General features: G+C 43.0%; 2 protein-coding genes and 1 long non-coding RNA gene across 5 annotated transcripts in view; all 3 read left to right on the forward strand.

Annotated features, from left to right (window-relative positions):
• Positions 1-35: 35 nt before the first annotated feature.
• kdm2ba (lysine (K)-specific demethylase 2Ba) lies at positions 36-8,902 on the forward strand. Of its 3 annotated transcripts, none has more exons than XM_057033066.1 (10): positions 36-302; positions 1,815-2,042; positions 2,184-2,327; positions 3,999-4,085; positions 4,349-4,639; positions 4,729-5,540; positions 5,675-5,838; positions 6,422-6,583; positions 6,715-6,992; positions 8,303-8,902. In XM_057033066.1, exons 1-9 carry the CDS (start codon positions 249-251, stop codon positions 6,981-6,983), a joined length of 2,211 nt encoding a protein of 736 aa, XP_056889046.1. In that variant the 5' UTR covers positions 36-248; the 3' UTR covers positions 6,984-6,992; positions 8,303-8,902. The 3 variants fall into 3 exon arrangements, with proteins under 3 accessions (XP_056889046.1, XP_056889044.1, XP_056889045.1); XM_057033064.1 differs by having other exon boundaries at positions 67-302; positions 6,715-6,933; XM_057033065.1 differs by having other exon boundaries at positions 70-302; positions 4,358-4,639; positions 6,715-6,933.
• A 4,241-nt stretch (positions 8,903-13,143) lies between these two features.
• Positions 13,144-15,026, forward strand: LOC130525853 (uncharacterized). The gene is made up of 2 exons (XR_008950602.1): positions 13,144-13,321; positions 14,668-15,026. It is a non-coding gene; the product is annotated as an uncharacterized LOC130525853 (long non-coding RNA).
• A 1,256-nt stretch (positions 15,027-16,282) lies between these two features.
• The window catches only part of LOC130525296 (E3 ubiquitin-protein ligase NEURL3-like), a 2,248-nt gene continuing 1,580 nt past the window's right edge, over positions 16,283-16,950 (forward strand). The window contains exon 1 of the mRNA XM_057031907.1: positions 16,283-16,440. Within this exon, the coding sequence (XP_056887887.1) occupies positions 16,410-16,440 (31 nt within the window). The 5' untranslated portion in view covers positions 16,283-16,409. The remainder of the gene's footprint in view (positions 16,441-16,950) is intronic.

Below are 16,950 nucleotides of genomic sequence, written 5' to 3' on the forward strand. Positions count from 1 at the left end.
GGATTTATTTACTGTACTATGTCATGATGTTTGATTCGAATACACAAAAATAACTTTGTGCGACTCCTTGGCGATGGTCCCGTGTCCTCTTGTTCGTGAACGTCTCACAGTGCGCAGCGCTAGCAGCGTTAGCATTAGCGTCCCGTGTCAGTGTAAAATGAAGGAGGCGGAGGGGAAAATCTGAGATGGAGGCTTGTTCAGCCATGTTAGTTTCCTTTGCTGTTCACAAACCATGAGAAAGAGGAGCGATGGCCTTGTCATTGAGCGGAGACGAAGAGGAATATGATTCCGAGTCGGAGCAGGTGAGAGCTGTTTAACTTCATTAAATGTTGGATTGCGGGCTGGCTAGTGTGTCTTTTGGGAGCATGTTTTCGTCAACAGATCGCTGTTTTTCCCTCTTCTTTGCCTTTGGTTAATGTCAGGCTTTCACCCGATCAACAGCTCCTTTTAGCTTTCCATTTTACACACAAACCAGAGAAATGAATGTAAACCGGCTGAAAAGTAAAGCGAGTTAGAGAAACTGGTAGTAAGCGAACACGCTTTTGCGTCTTAAACACCACCTGACTTCCTATCGCTAGTAAACTATTAATCCTTAGATGTTGTGTGTAATCTACGGCGGACACCATGTTTCAGCCACAACTGAGTATTATTCTCCTACAAACAGCCCAGTTTCATTCCGTGGGCCATCTTTAAGAAGATGTGCTTATAATTGTCTCCCTTGCTCAAGTCAGGCTGTCCTTTGACCGAGATCTCAGGAGTAATGTTAAGGCTGCCACAGGGGGGGATGGGACCAGAACAATGAAGTGCTCTTACGTTTGTCAGCTGCTCCTCTCAAACTGGTTTCCAGTAAATAAACCCTGGAAACCCCCTGTTGATTTATTTCCCACCGTATTTATTTGTGCCACTTGTTTTGCAGCAGACAGCAGTGCACACACTGTCTCACGGTTTGTTGTGTTGTTGCACAAGGGTCCATTAGGCCAGACAAGATGGGAGAGGTCCTGGGCCACACTGGCCATCTCACAGTTCACCAGAGAACCTGTGGTGACCTCGTCTGTTGTCACACAATCATGGCAGCACTTTGGCATTGAGAGGCCCGTGACAAACCTTCCCCCTGAAATTATGTCACAGGCTGAGTCAGAATATAGGCCATGTTTTTGTCCACAATCCCAGGAGCCAAACCCAAATTCCTGACGTCTGACTGTAGAGAGTGAAGGTTTTGTAATTGCAAGCAGCTGCAGCATTAAAATAGGGCCATATGTAAATGAAACTGGATATGTTAAGATGGTTGCATCAGCGCCTGCAGTGGAAAATTTCTTTCCTGCTTTCTCTGACTGTGCAAAAATATTTTATCAGGCGCATTTAATCTTTCAGAAATCTGTCGCAATAAAGGATGATTTTAAAAATGTGAACAAGCACGATTGGTGTTTATGGTTGCAGATTTTACTCTTCTGACTTTTTACGTGTAGGACTGAGGTGCTTTGCAGTGCGTTCTGTTGTGGAATAACAATACCACATCAACTCCTTCGTCTTGTGTAGTCATCTCATCAAACAACAGCAAAGGGGGCACGTTGCCATGGTAACGTCTTATTTTCATATTTGCAGATCTGCCATGGCAACAAGAAAGAGGCTGAAAGATGGGCGCTATGGCAGATGCACTTATTGAAACAGTGCAGCTTGATCCAAGTTTATTCTCCTCTAAATAGCTAGTAGGAACCGTGCGGGAGGATGTGCATGGTGAACATGCCAGTCACAGCCACGGTAACAAGTTTTTGCACGTAGAAGTTCACCCCTGACGCTTCACTCCTTGTTTTCAGCAACGGGTGGCCAACCGGCCAAAGCCCAAGATCGGGCCGACCACATCGGCCGTTAAGATGCCATCCAGCCGTAGCTCGTCTGGAGCCAGGCGCAGGAGGACCCGCTGCCGGAAGTGTGAAGCCTGCCTCCGGAACGAATGCGGAGAATGTCACTTCTGCAGGGACATGAAGAAGTTTGGCGGGCCTGGGCGAATGAAGCAGTCCTGCATTATGAGACAATGCATTGCGGTAAATCATGTCATGTTATTTTTTACTCTAACATGTTTGGAGCAATGGCCGCTTATTCAAAAACAGGATGAAAATGCAAAGCATGCTCTACAATTGCAGCGTAGAGAATAATATTCCTTAATCTTTTTCAATCCATTGTAGCCGGTTCTGCCCCACACAGCAGTGTGCTTGGTGTGCAAAGAAGCCGGGAAGGAAGACACCCTGGGAGAAGAGGACGATAAGTTCAACCTCATGCTGATGGAGTGCTCCATCTGCAACGAGATCGTCCACCCAAATTGTCTGAAGGTGCAGCGGCTCATGAATAGTTATATAATAATAGTTTAATGAACTGTAATCACTGATAACTGAAAGGAGGATTAGTGTTATATAAATTACACGACACACAATTCACTCCCTGTCCACACGTGATGTTTAAATGTAAAGCATCACTGAAGTGTAATGCCACCTAAGCCCAGGCATGTAAAACCAGAGATAATTAAAGCCAAATGAGTGATAGTCACAGGGTTTCCACAGCAGTCCTTGAAAGTACTTGAATTTCAATGCTGTGTTTTCAAGGTCTGATGATAATTTTAGTTTAAGTGCACAATAATTGTATCTCTCTTCACAAAATTGGGACTGATTAGTTTGCTTATTAAGAGGAGAGCCGTATGTGAAGGCTTCTTAGCCTGGGACCTGCTGAGGCTCTCTGCTCCTGTCTTTGACCTGCCAGGCTGTAACCCCACCCCACCCCCCTCGAGGATGCAGCAGGAGACGACAAAATGCCCCGAGGCTGCCTTTTTCACGAGTGTTGGCTCGAAAATGAGGTGTACAAACCACAGCTAGCGCTCAGCCCTTTGAGTGGCTTCTTCTCCAGCCTCACTGGGGGATTGAAGGGCCCTGTTCTTGGCCGTTGCTGTGCTGCCCAGGCGGGGAAGCGTCCTGCAAATCCCCTGCAGCCGACCCGTATGGGCTCGTAGAACCTCGACCAGGTCCTGGTGCTTGGCAGCTTTTCCCTCGTCGGCTTCTTCTTCCCGGGGCATTGTCAGTTCCGGCATGATCCCTGTGTTTTGAAGCCTCCGAGCTGGTGATCGTGTCTGGACAGAATGAGGCTGTGGGAATGTCGGCCACTTTCCCACTTGATCCCGCAGCTGCCAGGCAGAGGCTGTGGGCAGAAGGCGCGTCGTTGACCGTGCCCGAGCTTGGGCTTCTCTCCAGCTTTGACAATGCAGACTGCTGTCTTCGGTGGCTGGTGTTTGCTGGTGTTAATGGCTGCCGCTGGACTGGAAGCACAGAGCCCTGCCGCCCTGCTCACTCACTCTTCCTCCACCCCGTTTGGACCTCTTCCTGGAGAAGGTGGTGTCTCTCCTTTCCCAGGGACTTTTTGACCGTTTGGCAGTAGCCCTGCCTGATTCAGCAGCTCCCTCCAGCACCCTTTGTCTCAGGCTTTGCCACCTCCGCTGCCTTCTCTGCTCCATTTCCTTCTTGTTCCCGGCTGCTCCCGGGTAGACTCAAGGTGAATCTTTCGTTGGTTTAGTGCGAGTGTGCCTAAAGAATTCCAGGTGCCTTTGCCTTTTTACATAAGACATTGTGTTCTCCTGTAATTTCTAACCTTTTTGCTATTATGGAACATCATTTTAGATGGTTACAGCATAATAGAACGTGGAAGACAGTCTTCCTGTGTTTAAGCCTCATGATAAGATGCTGGGAAAACTTGAAAATGACACTTGAAATTTCTTGACAAGTGCTTGAATTTGACTGAAGCAAAACATGTGGGAGCCCTGCAGTAAAAGCAAGTTTAGCATATTTTTTATTTATTTATTTGTATTCCTGTTAGTTTCTTTGTCTTTTAATACTAAACCAGGATTCAAACTGGTCTGACCTGCTGCCGGTTTTGCACAACCCAAGTGCTGGATCGTGTTTGGTGATTTGCTCTTGCTCACGCTAAAGTCATTTACACCTTTTGTCTCTGTTTCTCAGGTAAGTGATGCGTCCGGAGTGGTAAATGACGAACTTCCCAACTGCTGGGAATGCCCTAAGTGCAACCACGCTGGCAAGAGTGGAAAAGTGAGTAGAAATAACATTTTGAAAAAATCAAACCCTCCTTTTCCAAATACTACCAAACATTTTAATCCACTTATCAATTTCTAAACATTCAAAATGCTGTTATTTGGAAATGTAGCAACATTACAGTCAATCAAATAATGAAATTCTGTGATGGGACTTTTGTCAAACCATTTAAATAACGTCCAAATGTTTAGGAAGGTTTAGGTTATCAGTGTTTCACGCAACCGAATGTATAAAGTTGTCTCCCGATTTTGTCCCGTTTGGCATTTAAGCAAAAAAGGGGTCCAGGATTCAAGTATGCCTCCAACCTCCCTGGCTCTCTGCTGAGGGAACAGAAGCCTGTGAAGGAGGAGGCAGATGTTTCATCTGCAATCAAGAGGAGGCCAGACAGAGAGGAGACGCCCAGATTCCGACCCGAAGAGCCCCTGCACCGCCAGCTGCCCCTGCTCTCTCCCTGCAGCCTGTCTCGGCCCAGGCCTGAGGACAAACTCAGAAAGAAGAGGAAGCTCTTTGATGATGATGAAGACGAAGAGGATGTTGGCATGAGGAAGAAGGTTTGTGTGACTGGGGGGAAAAAGCTGGCTTTCATCATTATTGACGCAGCTTTCCTTGATTTTATTTATCTTGAATTGTTTTCCGACAGGAACGATCAGACGAGCCGTATTTGTCCAAATTTTTGCATCAGATCAAGAAGGAGGAGGAGGAGGACGGCAGGTATGAGGACGAGAACGACAGGGGGAGAGAACATCTCTTTCGTATTGCTGCGGAGAGAAAGGGGCACTTTGGTGACATGGAACAATGTAATGATGACTTCAAGAACGAACTTCTGAGTCAGTTTATCAAAACGCCAGTTGGGGACAGTGACCAGTCTCACTGCAGCTCTCCACAGGCCGGCCCCAGCAGCGAGGCCGGCAGTGAGACCCAGGAAAAAGGCTCTCGCCCGAAAGCTCGCCACAAGCGCCGCCTGCCTCACAGGGAGCTAAGCCGAGAGCTGAGCAAAGCACTGAATCAGGACATCCAGAAGTCAGACGACTGCCTCGACACCGAGAACCGGCAGCCCATCAAAGTGGAGCCCGAGATGGAGAACGAGGAATCCAAAAGGTTTTTCCGTAAAGCCATCGAACTGGGCGATCAGAGGTCTCACCTCAAGTCCAAAGAGATGAACGGTACCCCCTGGGAGCTGCGCCACTTCTACCCGAGTCAGATCACTCCCCTCGGCTTTAACAGGAGCACTCCAACGAACCGGCCCGCGCCTCCGCAGTCCCCGCCAAAGTGCATCCAAATGGAGCGGCACGTCATCCGGCCCCCTCCGATAAGTCCGCCCCCGGACAGACTGCCTCTGAAAGATGGCAGGACTCACGTGATCCAGCGCGAAGTCTGGATGAAGATCTTTGGACACCTCGCGCATCAGGAGCTGTGCGTCTGCATGAGAATTTGCAAGACGTGGAACAGATGGTAAATACGCACCACGGCGAAAACCAACAGCAGAAAACCACCCTTGAATATTCTGAATCAGTCGGATCTGTTTGCTTCCCGTTGGCTTCTTATTCTGCGTGAAAAGTACGTCACGTTGTCCTTTGTGCCTGTAGGTGCTGTGACAAAAGACTCTGGACAACCATCGATCTCAGCCGCTGCACTTCAGTCACTCCGCTGATGCTAAGCGGAATTATCCGTCGTCAGCCACTTTCTCTGGACCTCAGCTGGACCAACATCTCGAAGAAACAATTGAGCTGGCTCATCAATCGTTTGCCAGGTATGGAGGGGTCGAGTGAGTCTAGAGCAGGGGTGGGCAAACATTTTGATGCGTGGGCCACAATGGGTTCTAACATTTGACAAAGGGGCCGGACCAGGAGCAGATGGATGGATGGAGTGCTTTGGTAACCTCACCTCATTGGAGGAAAAATACACATCTTGGGATATGGAGAAAACATGTGCTTTAATTTCAAATGAAAATGAGGAGAAGCATTACAACAAAATATCTGACTTTGGAATGAGTCTTAAAACACTTAAAATCAAATGAATAAAATATGCCTTTTTAAAAAAAATTAATAACCATTTCTATTTTAAAGCACTGAAAGTTCTGTTATCCTTCAGGATATCACCATCACTCTCCTCCTGACTGTCTTTTTTCTAGTGGGAAAACACCAGAATTGCAGTGAAAATATAACATTAACAAGGTTTATTCATTTAATTTTTCAAGTTTGGCGGGCCGGATTAAAACGTTTAACGGGCCGCGTGTGGCCCCCGGGCCGTAGTTTGCCCATGCCTGGTCTAGAGCTACAGAAGAGGGGTTTTCAAACGACTAGTAAACGGATGAATGCTGTCAAATCTTTTAGGTCTGCGTGTGTTAAAGTTATCGGGGTGTTCGTGGGCGGCGGTGTCGGCGCTCTGCAGCTCCAGCTGCCCTCTGCTGCGCACACTGGATGTCCAGTGGGTGGAGGGACTCAAAGATGCCCAGATGAGGGACCTTCTCTCTCCCCCAACAGACAACAGACCAGGTTAGTACCCATCATGTCATGCTAATTCATTGAGGGCTAACGGAGAGTCGGGTGGGCTGGTGAAAGAAATTGCTGGATTATTACATGATAGTTAAGAGAAAAAAAGAAACCTGTCCTTGTCTGCCCTACAGGTCAGCTGGATAACCGCTGCAAATTACGGAACGTGCAAGACCTGCGGCTGGCGGGGCTTGACATCACCGACACGTCTTTACGCCTCATCAGTCAGCAGATGCCTTTATTGTCCAGTCTGGACCTGAGCTACTGCAACCACATTAATGACCAGTCAGTCAACCTGTTGACAGCAGCTGGGACCACGACAAGGGACTCTCTCACAGAAATCAACCTGTCAGGTGACCAACTAAATGAGCCACGGTCTCATTTTCACCCTTTCAAGCACTGATTCTTGAGGGTTAGTCAAATACTTCATTTTAAACCTTATTAGGGGATTGACTGCAGGTCACTCTTTGGTCCAAGAATCATCATTTGCAATATGGAAGGAGAGTTCATGTAAAAAAAACAACAAAAAAAACAAAAGGGAAGGATGATAAGTACTTGTTTTCTATCCACTAATAAAAAATGGCAGCTCCAGCTACGTTATGAGTTGTGACGTTGCCATGCAGGTATATGTGATTTGATTTTACAGCACAGATGGGAAACTTGGAACAGAAATCACGAATGTGTGTTGTTTGTAACAACACTTATTTGTCATAAAATATCGTTTGTAGTGCCTGATTATTTCCCTGCTGCCACATTTTTAAAGAACCTGCAGCAGAGTTCAGTATATTGGGATTGGCCCCATGAAAGCTTGTCCAAATCATCTCTGCTGATGCCAAACAGCTGTTGACTCTTGTTTATTCAGTTAAAACGCATTATCCTCGTAACCTGTGGAAGAGCACTGCACTGCAGCAACCGCCTGCAACCTCCTCCTGCTTCTCTTGTACTCGGTATTTTTACTACAACTGGACAACTGATGTGCGTGCGACCGCCTGAGTCTGACTGATATCGGAGCTCTCCGTGTCCGACCGAGACGCCCAGATAATTCTCCGGCCTTTAAACCTAGATGATGCATTTACACGTGCGCCACAGCCTCTGCGCTGGCGTACGACCACAGAACAAAAGCGTGTCAGAAAACCAGTCATAACCACGAGGGAGAAGGTCATGAGTAAAATCTGCATTACGTACGAGGCGGACAAAGCTGTCCAATTATCTATCTCCCTGTTAGAAATGCCGGCCTGTTTCCTGACTTCAGTTGTTCACTGTCTGACGCAATAGGTCAAACGGAAAAGATGCATATCGCCACCTAGTGTTGAGGGGGAGGACGTCGATTTGCAACGAGACGCCAAAGTTACATTTTGAGCATAGCTGAGTTAAAGTGTGCAGGTGAACATACTGACTGTTGTGGGGTGGAATCCCATTCTTCAACCAGCATTTGAGCAGGACCAGGCTGATGATGGGACCCTCCTGCTGCTGACCAGCTGGCTGGAGGAGGGGGGGAGAACAGACCTCCATCATGCATTAATTACCCTGACAAATCAAATCTGCTGGGTCAGTGCAGGACTATGAGGTCGTGTTACCTGTAGAGGGAGACAGAGGAGCACAAAACGACAAGGAAATGTCTTCATGACAGCGCCCAACATGGTTGTGCTGTGTTTGTTTTCTACTGCCCCTGAAAAAGATGCATTTTTGGTAACGCTACCTTTTCTCTCTGCTCCCCTTTAGTGTGTAACCGTGTCACAGACCATTCCCTGAATTTTTTCAAGCGCTGCGGAAGCATCTGTCAGATCGACCTCCGGTTCTGTAAGCAGGTGACGAAGACGGCGTGCGAGCGGTTCATCGCCGAGATGTCTGTGAGCGTGCCCTTCAGACTGCAAGAGGAGAAACTCCTGCAGAAAGCGAGCTAGTTGGAGAGAGGACACAAACCGTTTGACCTTTTAATCTGATAATGTGAGAATCCTGAAAGTCGTTTGACTGTAAAACTGATTTCTGGAGAGCTGAAGAGGAAATATGTGTCCTAGTGTTTTGTTTTTTGGGTTTTTTTTATACAGATGTGGTTGTGGTTAAGTGTCAAGTCATTTATTTTTATTCTTAATCTGAAAATAGTATTTTTATACAAGATAATGATCACAAAGAGAGTAAACTTGGAACATTACCATCAGATTTCCTTGATCCATCAGTGTCCTCTGTGTGCCAAAATGTCTATTTGTCTATAATATAACTTTAGAATACAACAAACATGTACAGCAATAAATATGTGAATTATTATAAACCCTCTCTAGTTAGTTCGAATGTATATTAAAAATGGTAAAGCATCCTCATATACCTTATTGCTATATGGCTTTTTTGTGTATTTACCTTAATTTATTCCATTTTTAATACTGTTTATTTATTCAGTATTTTATTCAGGTGTTCCCAGACAGAATCCCACTAGAGGGATTACCAGATCCCCCGTTGTAGTCAGTCCCACACATCTTATTTTAGGGTTAAATACACTGAAACCGAGTGAGCGGCCGCGTAGCTTAGATTTGCATCGCACGGTGGCTGTTTTGTGTCTAATTCTGGATGTGCTGTGCAGTGACCCGTCACTTCAGGTGGGTGTGATGTTTCCATTGTTGACGCAGGTATGCATTAAATTTTTTTCTTACTGTTTTATGCAGTCTTGTTTTTACTTTACTTTCGATGGTATTTTAGTGCCGCATTAATGAACCTCCCGGCCTCATTTCATCTACACTGAAATTCTACAGGTCCATCCAAATAGTTTGTAACCTAAGATGATAAGACGGGGGTCCGGAATAGCTGTGAGATGGAAACCGCTTTGATTGAAATATGGTCATCCGAGATTAATGACAGAAACTTGTGTTTTCTCAGTGAAAATGTCAGAAAATGCATTTCTAAGATGGGCAAACGCTAAAATGAGTAATGGGTGGATAAAAGTCATGACAAAGGTGATGTGTTCTCCCTCAGACGAGGCCAAAAGAGCCATTTAGTTTATTACGTCCTACTGAAGTACAATGAGACAAGACAAAAAGTCTTTTTTGTATTATTACTCAGTCCACCACTCTTTAGACCAAAATCCAGTGAAGATGTAAACACAATCGCCTTTTCTGACCTTCCTTGACTTTATTTTGCAGCCAGCTGTGGCGCGCTACAGTACCACCTGGTGGTAGCGGCCCGAAGTGCATGTTGGGATTTTACTGGTACCGCAAATAAGAATTTTATTCAGTGTGTAGTTTTCCCCTCGTTATGTCATAAATTTATGTAACTCTTTAATATGTTGTGAATTGTTGTTCATCGGACTTTGTATTTATGTAGTGTATGACTATCTGAGGACCAGAAGATTGGGTTGTTTCCTGATGAGCTAAGTACGGTAGATTCACACTGAAAATATGAGATAAAATCTTACTGTGATGACCTTGAGATTGTTTTTCTGCCCGTTGTTTTGCACGTTTACTCTCTTATCAATATCAACTAGCTGATCTCGTCCAGGGTTGATTGACTCGGCAGTGTTATTGACTCTTTTATTGTGTTTCTGTTTCGCTTTGACATCGTCTGTGCAAAGATTAATTAACTATACTGTCCTGTTCTTGATGGTTGAACCAGGTGCTTTCGACCACGTTTCAAAACTCTAAATAAACCTGCTCCTCATCACAATTTAAACTTCTGTTAAAGCCTCACCCACAAATCGGGTGGATAATAAAGCATTTCTATTGAATCCACCAACCCACTTTCTGTCCTTAAAGCAGCCTTGAACTCACCAGAAACGTCCTGGAGCATCAGTGGTCAAATCTGGAAGACAAAATGTGCAGATTGTAGCTAACAGGCATTACTAATTTAGAATATTTTTGTCTTTATCTTTGTCCATTGTCAATGGGAATAAGCTACATAATGACAATGCTACTTTCATCTTCCATCAGCCACATATTATTTACTGGGATGAATTTCAGGTTCTGGGTATGTCCCTAAAGAGGAAACTGGGTCAAGAAAGATTGTGCTAGTCAGACCTGCAGCTAATCGCCTCAGATCGTACAGATGGAGAGATTAAAGTTGTTTTCTACATGTGTTTTGGACGGCACGTGTCAGTCTCCAGAACTCTCTGAATTCTCTGTATCCACCACACCCAAAACGATATGGATCAAGACGGACCGACTGATTTTAGGCTCTTTAGACTCTACTGAAGCTGAAGGAAGCTTTAAGGAAGCGCCTCACGTTGTGAAGCCTGTTTGTCATGTTTACCTCTCGTTACGGCACCACACAGGCTATTTTATCCCATTTTAGGGCACCTTCAGGTCACTTTTCTTGTACTTTAGTAGCAGATTAATGCTTCACCTGAAGGCATCACAAAGTTCTAAATCATATTTGCTCCAGAAAGCGGTTCCATACATGACACGTTTCACTTCACATGACACGAGTCACTTGTCACATGTTATTGACCCAAAATGCTCATGTTTCTGTATCAGCATGTTCGTGTTGATCAATATAAGTGACGTGCACGGGGAGAATGCTCCTCAGCTCACTGAAAATCCAGGATGCTTGAAGTTAATTCTATTCCAGGTTGCCTTTGAAACTGTTAATCCACCATAAAACACACAAAGGTGTTGTGTTGGGAAACACAAATATGTATTTGAACTTACAGAATTCACAGAAATCAATCAAATTCAGACATTTTGTTTGCAGTATAGTCAACTTTCTTTCCTCTCTTTCCACAGGTGTTTTTCTCCATCGACCCTGAGAAGAGGACAAAGGTGGAGAGTCAAACATCCAGAATCCTGATGTTGATTCAGGAGCGTTCAGACCACGAGTGGCGGGGTGCCTGGCTGAGGACCAAGCAGTCTGCATCAATACATTTGGAATTGTTTTTTCTGTGCACTTTTTAGGCCACTTCAACTCAAGTTTTCTAAAGTCTCCATCTTGTTAAGTTAAGTTATTTGTTTTGTGATTCGATACGGTTTGAAAATGCTTAAACTGTGTTAAATACTCACATTTCTGGGGAAAGTTTAAATAACCTGAGTTCATCACAATAACCAATGAATAAAAAGCTCAATACATTTCAAAAATGCACACAATGTACTGTTTTTGTAGTTTTGTAAAATAAACAAATACAATACAAAAATAAACAACATTACAGAAAATATTGCACATTTCACATCTTCATACGACTAAAATGTGGAAATTACATTGGCCATTTCTGCAATTTTAGCAGAATGATGCAATTTGTATGTATTAATGTTGATTCTAAATTGAATCCCAGTAAATTTCACAACAAATTCTGCATTATTATACTTTACAAAACATTTAGCCAGATGAATCTTTGTGACCCCTTTATGATATTGATGGTAATCCAGACCAGATATTATCATCACTTGCTAAAGCAAATAATAAAATGCACAAAAATCCTCCTCTCTTCCTTTTTAAAAAAGTTTTAAGTTGAGACCGAGACTCAAATGTGTTTTTGCTCATTTTGACTTTTTAATTGTGTTGTTGATGTTTTTCCACTCCAATAAAGTCCTGGCGCAGCTGATGCCAAAGTGAAAGATCAGCATGGAAAAGCAATAAACTAATCAATAAAATAGCTGATTCCATCAACCTTTTACACGATATAAACATCTTTGATAAGGCATTTCACGTGCTGTTAGTTTCAGTATTACACATGTACTTTGTAGTTAATATGTAATTTATAAAGCAAAGATTGCTGCGTCTCTTCCAAACAAAATTGGTCCTCAGAGGGTCATGCATCGAGAAAATGCAAATGCAGACGGACTGACATGTTAAACGGTGTCTCAAATTTACAAAAGGGAAGAACTACAAGCTGAAAAATTATAATAAACCCCGAAATGTGAACGTACGAGCCACCGCCGCCAACAGAGGGCGCTGTAATTCCCCTGCAACACCAGCGAGCGTGCGCGCTTCCTTCACGTCTTAATTATGGTGTAGGCTCGAAAAATGATTCGTGGAATTCGTGGTTTCATTGGCTGCGCACTGTCATAGTTTTGTCTTTTATTTATTTCAAACAAACGTATGTATAGTTCCTCAATATGTATAGTTCCTCAATATATATAGTTCCTCAATATATATAGTTCCTCAATATATAGTTCCTCTAAATGTATAGTTAATGTAAAAAGCAAGATTTTATCCAGAGCTGTGAAACCTTTAAGACTGAGCTTCAGTGAAGACTTGGTGTAAAGAAGAAGAAACTCTAATATGTTAATATATTAACATGGTTCAATGTAACCATGTTGTAAATAAATACACATGTTCCATTAAAAGACAAACAAACAACATGATTAAGTATTTTATTTCAAGTGACTCCATATAAAAGTGTCACAGAACCCCTTTCTGGACCAACTCTGATTCAGAACTTGAAGACGTAATGAGCTTCTTCCCTGATAAAGTTCTAGCTATCAGAGAAAAAGCTAACCAGGCCATCAGGTTATGGACCCCGGTCCTACAAGGTGGCAGTGATTAAACCCTTGCTGAAAAAACCATCACTGGATCCTGACGTATTAGCAAATTATAGGCCGATATCCAACCGTCCTTTGATCTCTAAAGTTCTTGAGAAGGTGCATGTTGGGATTTTACTGGTACCGCAAATAAGAATTTTATTCAGTGTGTAGTTTTCCCCTCGTTATGTCATAAATTTATGTAACTCTTTAATATGTTGTGAATTGTTGTTCATCGGACTTTGTATTTATGTAGTGTATGACTATCTGAGGACCAAGATTGGGTTGTTTCCTGATGAGCTAAGTACGGTAGATTCACACTGAAAATATGAGATAAAATCTTACTGTGATGACCTTGAGATTGTTTTTCTGCCCGTTGTTTTGCACGTTTACTCTCTTATCAATATCAACTAGCTGATCTCGTCCAGGGTTGATTGACTCGGCAGTGTTATTGACTCTTTTATTGTGTTTCTGTTTCGCTTTGACATCGTCTGTGCAAAGATTAATTAACTATACTGTCCTGTTCTTGATGGTTGAACCAGGTGCTTTCGACCACGTTTCAAAACTCTAAATAAACCTGCTCCTCATCACAATTTAAACTTCTGTTAAAGCCTCACCCACAAATGAGCCGATCGGGTGGATAATAAAGCATTTCTATTGAATCCACCAACCCGCTTTCTGTCCTTAAAGCAGCCTTGAACTCACCAGAAACGTCCTGGAGCATCAGTGGTCAAATCTGGAAGACAAAATGTGCAGATTGTAGCTAACAGGCATTACTAATTTAGAAATATTTTGTCTTTATCTTGTCCATTGTTAATGGGAATAAGCTACAATAATGACAATGCTACTTTCATCTTCCATCAGCCACATTATTATTTACTGGGATGAATTTCAGGTTCTGGGTATGTCCCTAAAGAGGAAACTGGGTCAAGAAAGATTGTGCTAGTCAGACCTGCAGCTAATCGCCTCAGATCGTACAGATGGAGAGATTAAAGTTGTTTTCTACATGTGTTTTGGACGGCACGTGTCAGTCTCCAGAACTCTCTGAATTCTCTGTATCCACCACACCCAGAACGATATGGATCAAGACGGACCGACTGATTTTAGGCTCTTTAGACTCTACTGAAGCTGAAGGAAGCTTTAAGGAAGCGCCTCACGTTGTGAAGCCTGTTTATCATGTTTACCTCTCGTTACGGCACCACACAGGCTATTTTATCCCATTTTAGGGCACCCTCAGGTCACTTTTCTTGTACTTTAGTAGCAGATTAATGCTTCACCTGAAGGCATCACAAAGTTCTAAATCATATTTGCTCCAGAAAGCGGTTCCATACATGACACGTTTCCCTTCACATGACACGAGTCACTTGTTATTGACCCAAAATGCTCATGTTTCTGTATCAGCATGTTCGTGTTGATCAATATAAGTGACGTGCACGGGGAGAATGCTCCTCAGCTCACTGAAAATCCAGGATGCTTGAAGTTAATTCTATTCCAGGTTGCCTTTGAAACTGTTAATCCACCATAAAAAACACAAAGGTGTTGTGTTGGGAAACACAAATATGTATTTGAACTTACAGAATTCACAGAAATCAATCAAATTCAGACATTTTGTTTGCAGTATAATCAACTTTCTTTCCTCTCTTTCCACAGGTGTTTTCCTCCATCGACCCTGAGAAGAGGACAAAGGTGGAGAAGTCAAACATCCCAGAATCCTGATGTTGATTCAGGAGCGTTCAGACCACGAGTGGCGGGGTGCCTGGCTGAGGACCAAGCAGTCTGCATCAATACATTTGGAATTGTTTTTTCTGTGCACTTTTTAGGCCGCTTCAACTCAAGTTTTCTAAAGTCTCCATCTTGTTAAGTTAAGTTATTTGTTTTGTGATTCGATACGGTTTGAAAATGCTTAAACTGTGTTAAATACTCACATTTCTGGGGAAAGTTTAAATAACCTGAGTTCATCACAATAACCAATGAATAAAAAGCTCAATACATTTCAAAAATGTACACAATGTACTGTTTTTGTAGTTTTGTAAAATAAAACAAATACAATACAAAAATAAACAACATTACAGAAAATATTGCACATTTCACATCTTCATACGACTAAAATGTGGAAATTATATTGGCCATTTCTGCAATTTTAGCAGAATGATGCAATTTGTATGTATTAATGTTGATTCTAAATTGAATCCCAGTAAATTTCACAACAAATTCTGCATTATTATACTTTACAAAGCATTTAGCCAGATGAATCTTTGTGACCCCTTTATGATATTGATGGTAATCCAGACCAGATATTATCATCACTTGCTAAAGCAAATAATAAAATGCACAAAAATCCTCCTCTCTTCCTTTTTAAAAAAGTTTTAAGTTGAGACCGAGACTCAAATGTGTTTTTGCTCATTTTGACTTTTTAATTGTGTTGTTGATGTTTTTCCACTCCAATAAAGTCCTGGCGCAGCTGATGCCAAAGTGAAAGATCAGCATGGAAAAGCAATAAACTAATCAATAAAATAGCTGATTCCATCAACCTTTTACACGATATAAACATCTTTGATAAGGCATTTCACGTGCTGTTAGTTTCAGTATTACACATGTACTTTGTAGTTAATATGTAATTTATAAAGCAAAGATTGCTGCGTCTCTTCCAAACAAAATTGGTCCTCAGAGGGTCATGCATCGAGAAAATGCAAATGCAGACGGACTGACATGTTAAACGGTGTCTCAAATTTACAAAAGGGAAGAACTACAAGCTGAAAAATTATAATAAACCCCGAAATGTGAACGTACGAGCCACCGCCGCCAACAGAGGGCGCTGTAATTCCCCTGCAACACCAGCGAGCGTGCGCGCTTCCTTCACGTCTTAATTATGGTGTACGCTCGAAAAATGATTCGTGGAATTCGTGGTTTCATTGGCTGCGCACAGTAATAGTTTTGTCTTTTATTTATTTCAAACAAACGTAAAGCGAAATTGATCTGCTCTGGATATCGGGGCGTTAAAAAAGCTAAACGAAGAAATGGGAGCGAAAAGAAAGAGAAAGTGAGTGAGCCATGGAAATATAAAAACGGGGATTAAACGCCACAGAGGATGATCTTCAACAGAACACGGGGGAATCCACGTGTCTAAACATGTTTATAGCCTTCATGGTCCGGACCTCATGATTGCGTTTTATTACCGCCACAATACGATTTAAAAGAAATCACACACAGGACAGTAAAGTCCCAGCACTTCAGGTACTTTTCCAAAGTTAGACTCAGCCCTCGGTCCCTCCCATCCAGTGTTTGTGTTGGTGGAGCACGTGCGCCTGTCTTAAATAGCGCCTCCACTCCCTCTTCATCACAACTATCAACAGATCATCTACAAACAGATCATCAGCAGCAACGTCCTCAGGATGACGAAGGATCCCGACGCACATTATTCTGGTGAGACTTGAATCTCGGGAGCTTCAGCTGGAATCTCATCGACACTCGCTGCTTTGCATGTTTGTGGCTGGTTTTTAAGCACAGAACAGGAACGTCAGGGACTTTCAGCCACATGGTTGTGGTGCTGATGGGCTCACTCACATTAATGTTGGTGTTCTACGAAGGTCGATCTTGTTTAAAATAGCATTAAGATTTCCTTTATACTCTTAAAAACTGTAAAAAGAAGATCGGCAGGTTGGCTCTTATCTTTATGAGCACCATTCAATCAGAGAGAAAAAGAGGAAGCAACTGTGGGACTAGTTAGTTTGGGAATAAATGGTGTCAAGTGTTCAACAGCTTCCAGTTCAAATAACTAGAAGAAGTGAATTAATTTAACGAGGTGACACTGAAGCTGCAGGTGCTGAATGATGTGTGTAAGTGTTCCCATCAAACCTCTAACTGGGTCATCTGACACATCAATAGTTACCATATTTCTTCTCTCGACACCTTAGGGCCGTCGAGCAGTAAAGG

The sequence above is a fragment of the Takifugu flavidus genome, chromosome 5 (genome assembly GCF_003711565.1).
Source record: "Takifugu flavidus isolate HTHZ2018 chromosome 5, ASM371156v2, whole genome shotgun sequence".
In the NCBI taxonomy this organism is placed as follows: Eukaryota; Metazoa; Chordata; class Actinopteri; order Tetraodontiformes; family Tetraodontidae; genus Takifugu; species Takifugu flavidus.

What these genes read in the sequence shown, in the direction of transcription:
- kdm2ba (XM_057033064.1), top strand. Translation starts at nt 249, where the DNA reads ATGGCCTTGTCATTGAGCGGAGACGAAGAGGAATATGATTCCGAGTCG. An exon ending in ATGATTCCGAGTCGGAGCAG is followed by an intron (nt 303 to 1,814) that starts GTGAGAGCTGTT and finishes CCTTGTTTTCAG; the next exon opens with CAACGGGTGGCCAACCGGCC. An exon ending in TGCAAGACGTGGAACAGATG is followed by an intron (nt 5,541 to 5,674) that starts GTAAATACGCAC and finishes TTGTGCCTGTAG; the next exon opens with GTGCTGTGACAAAAGACTCT.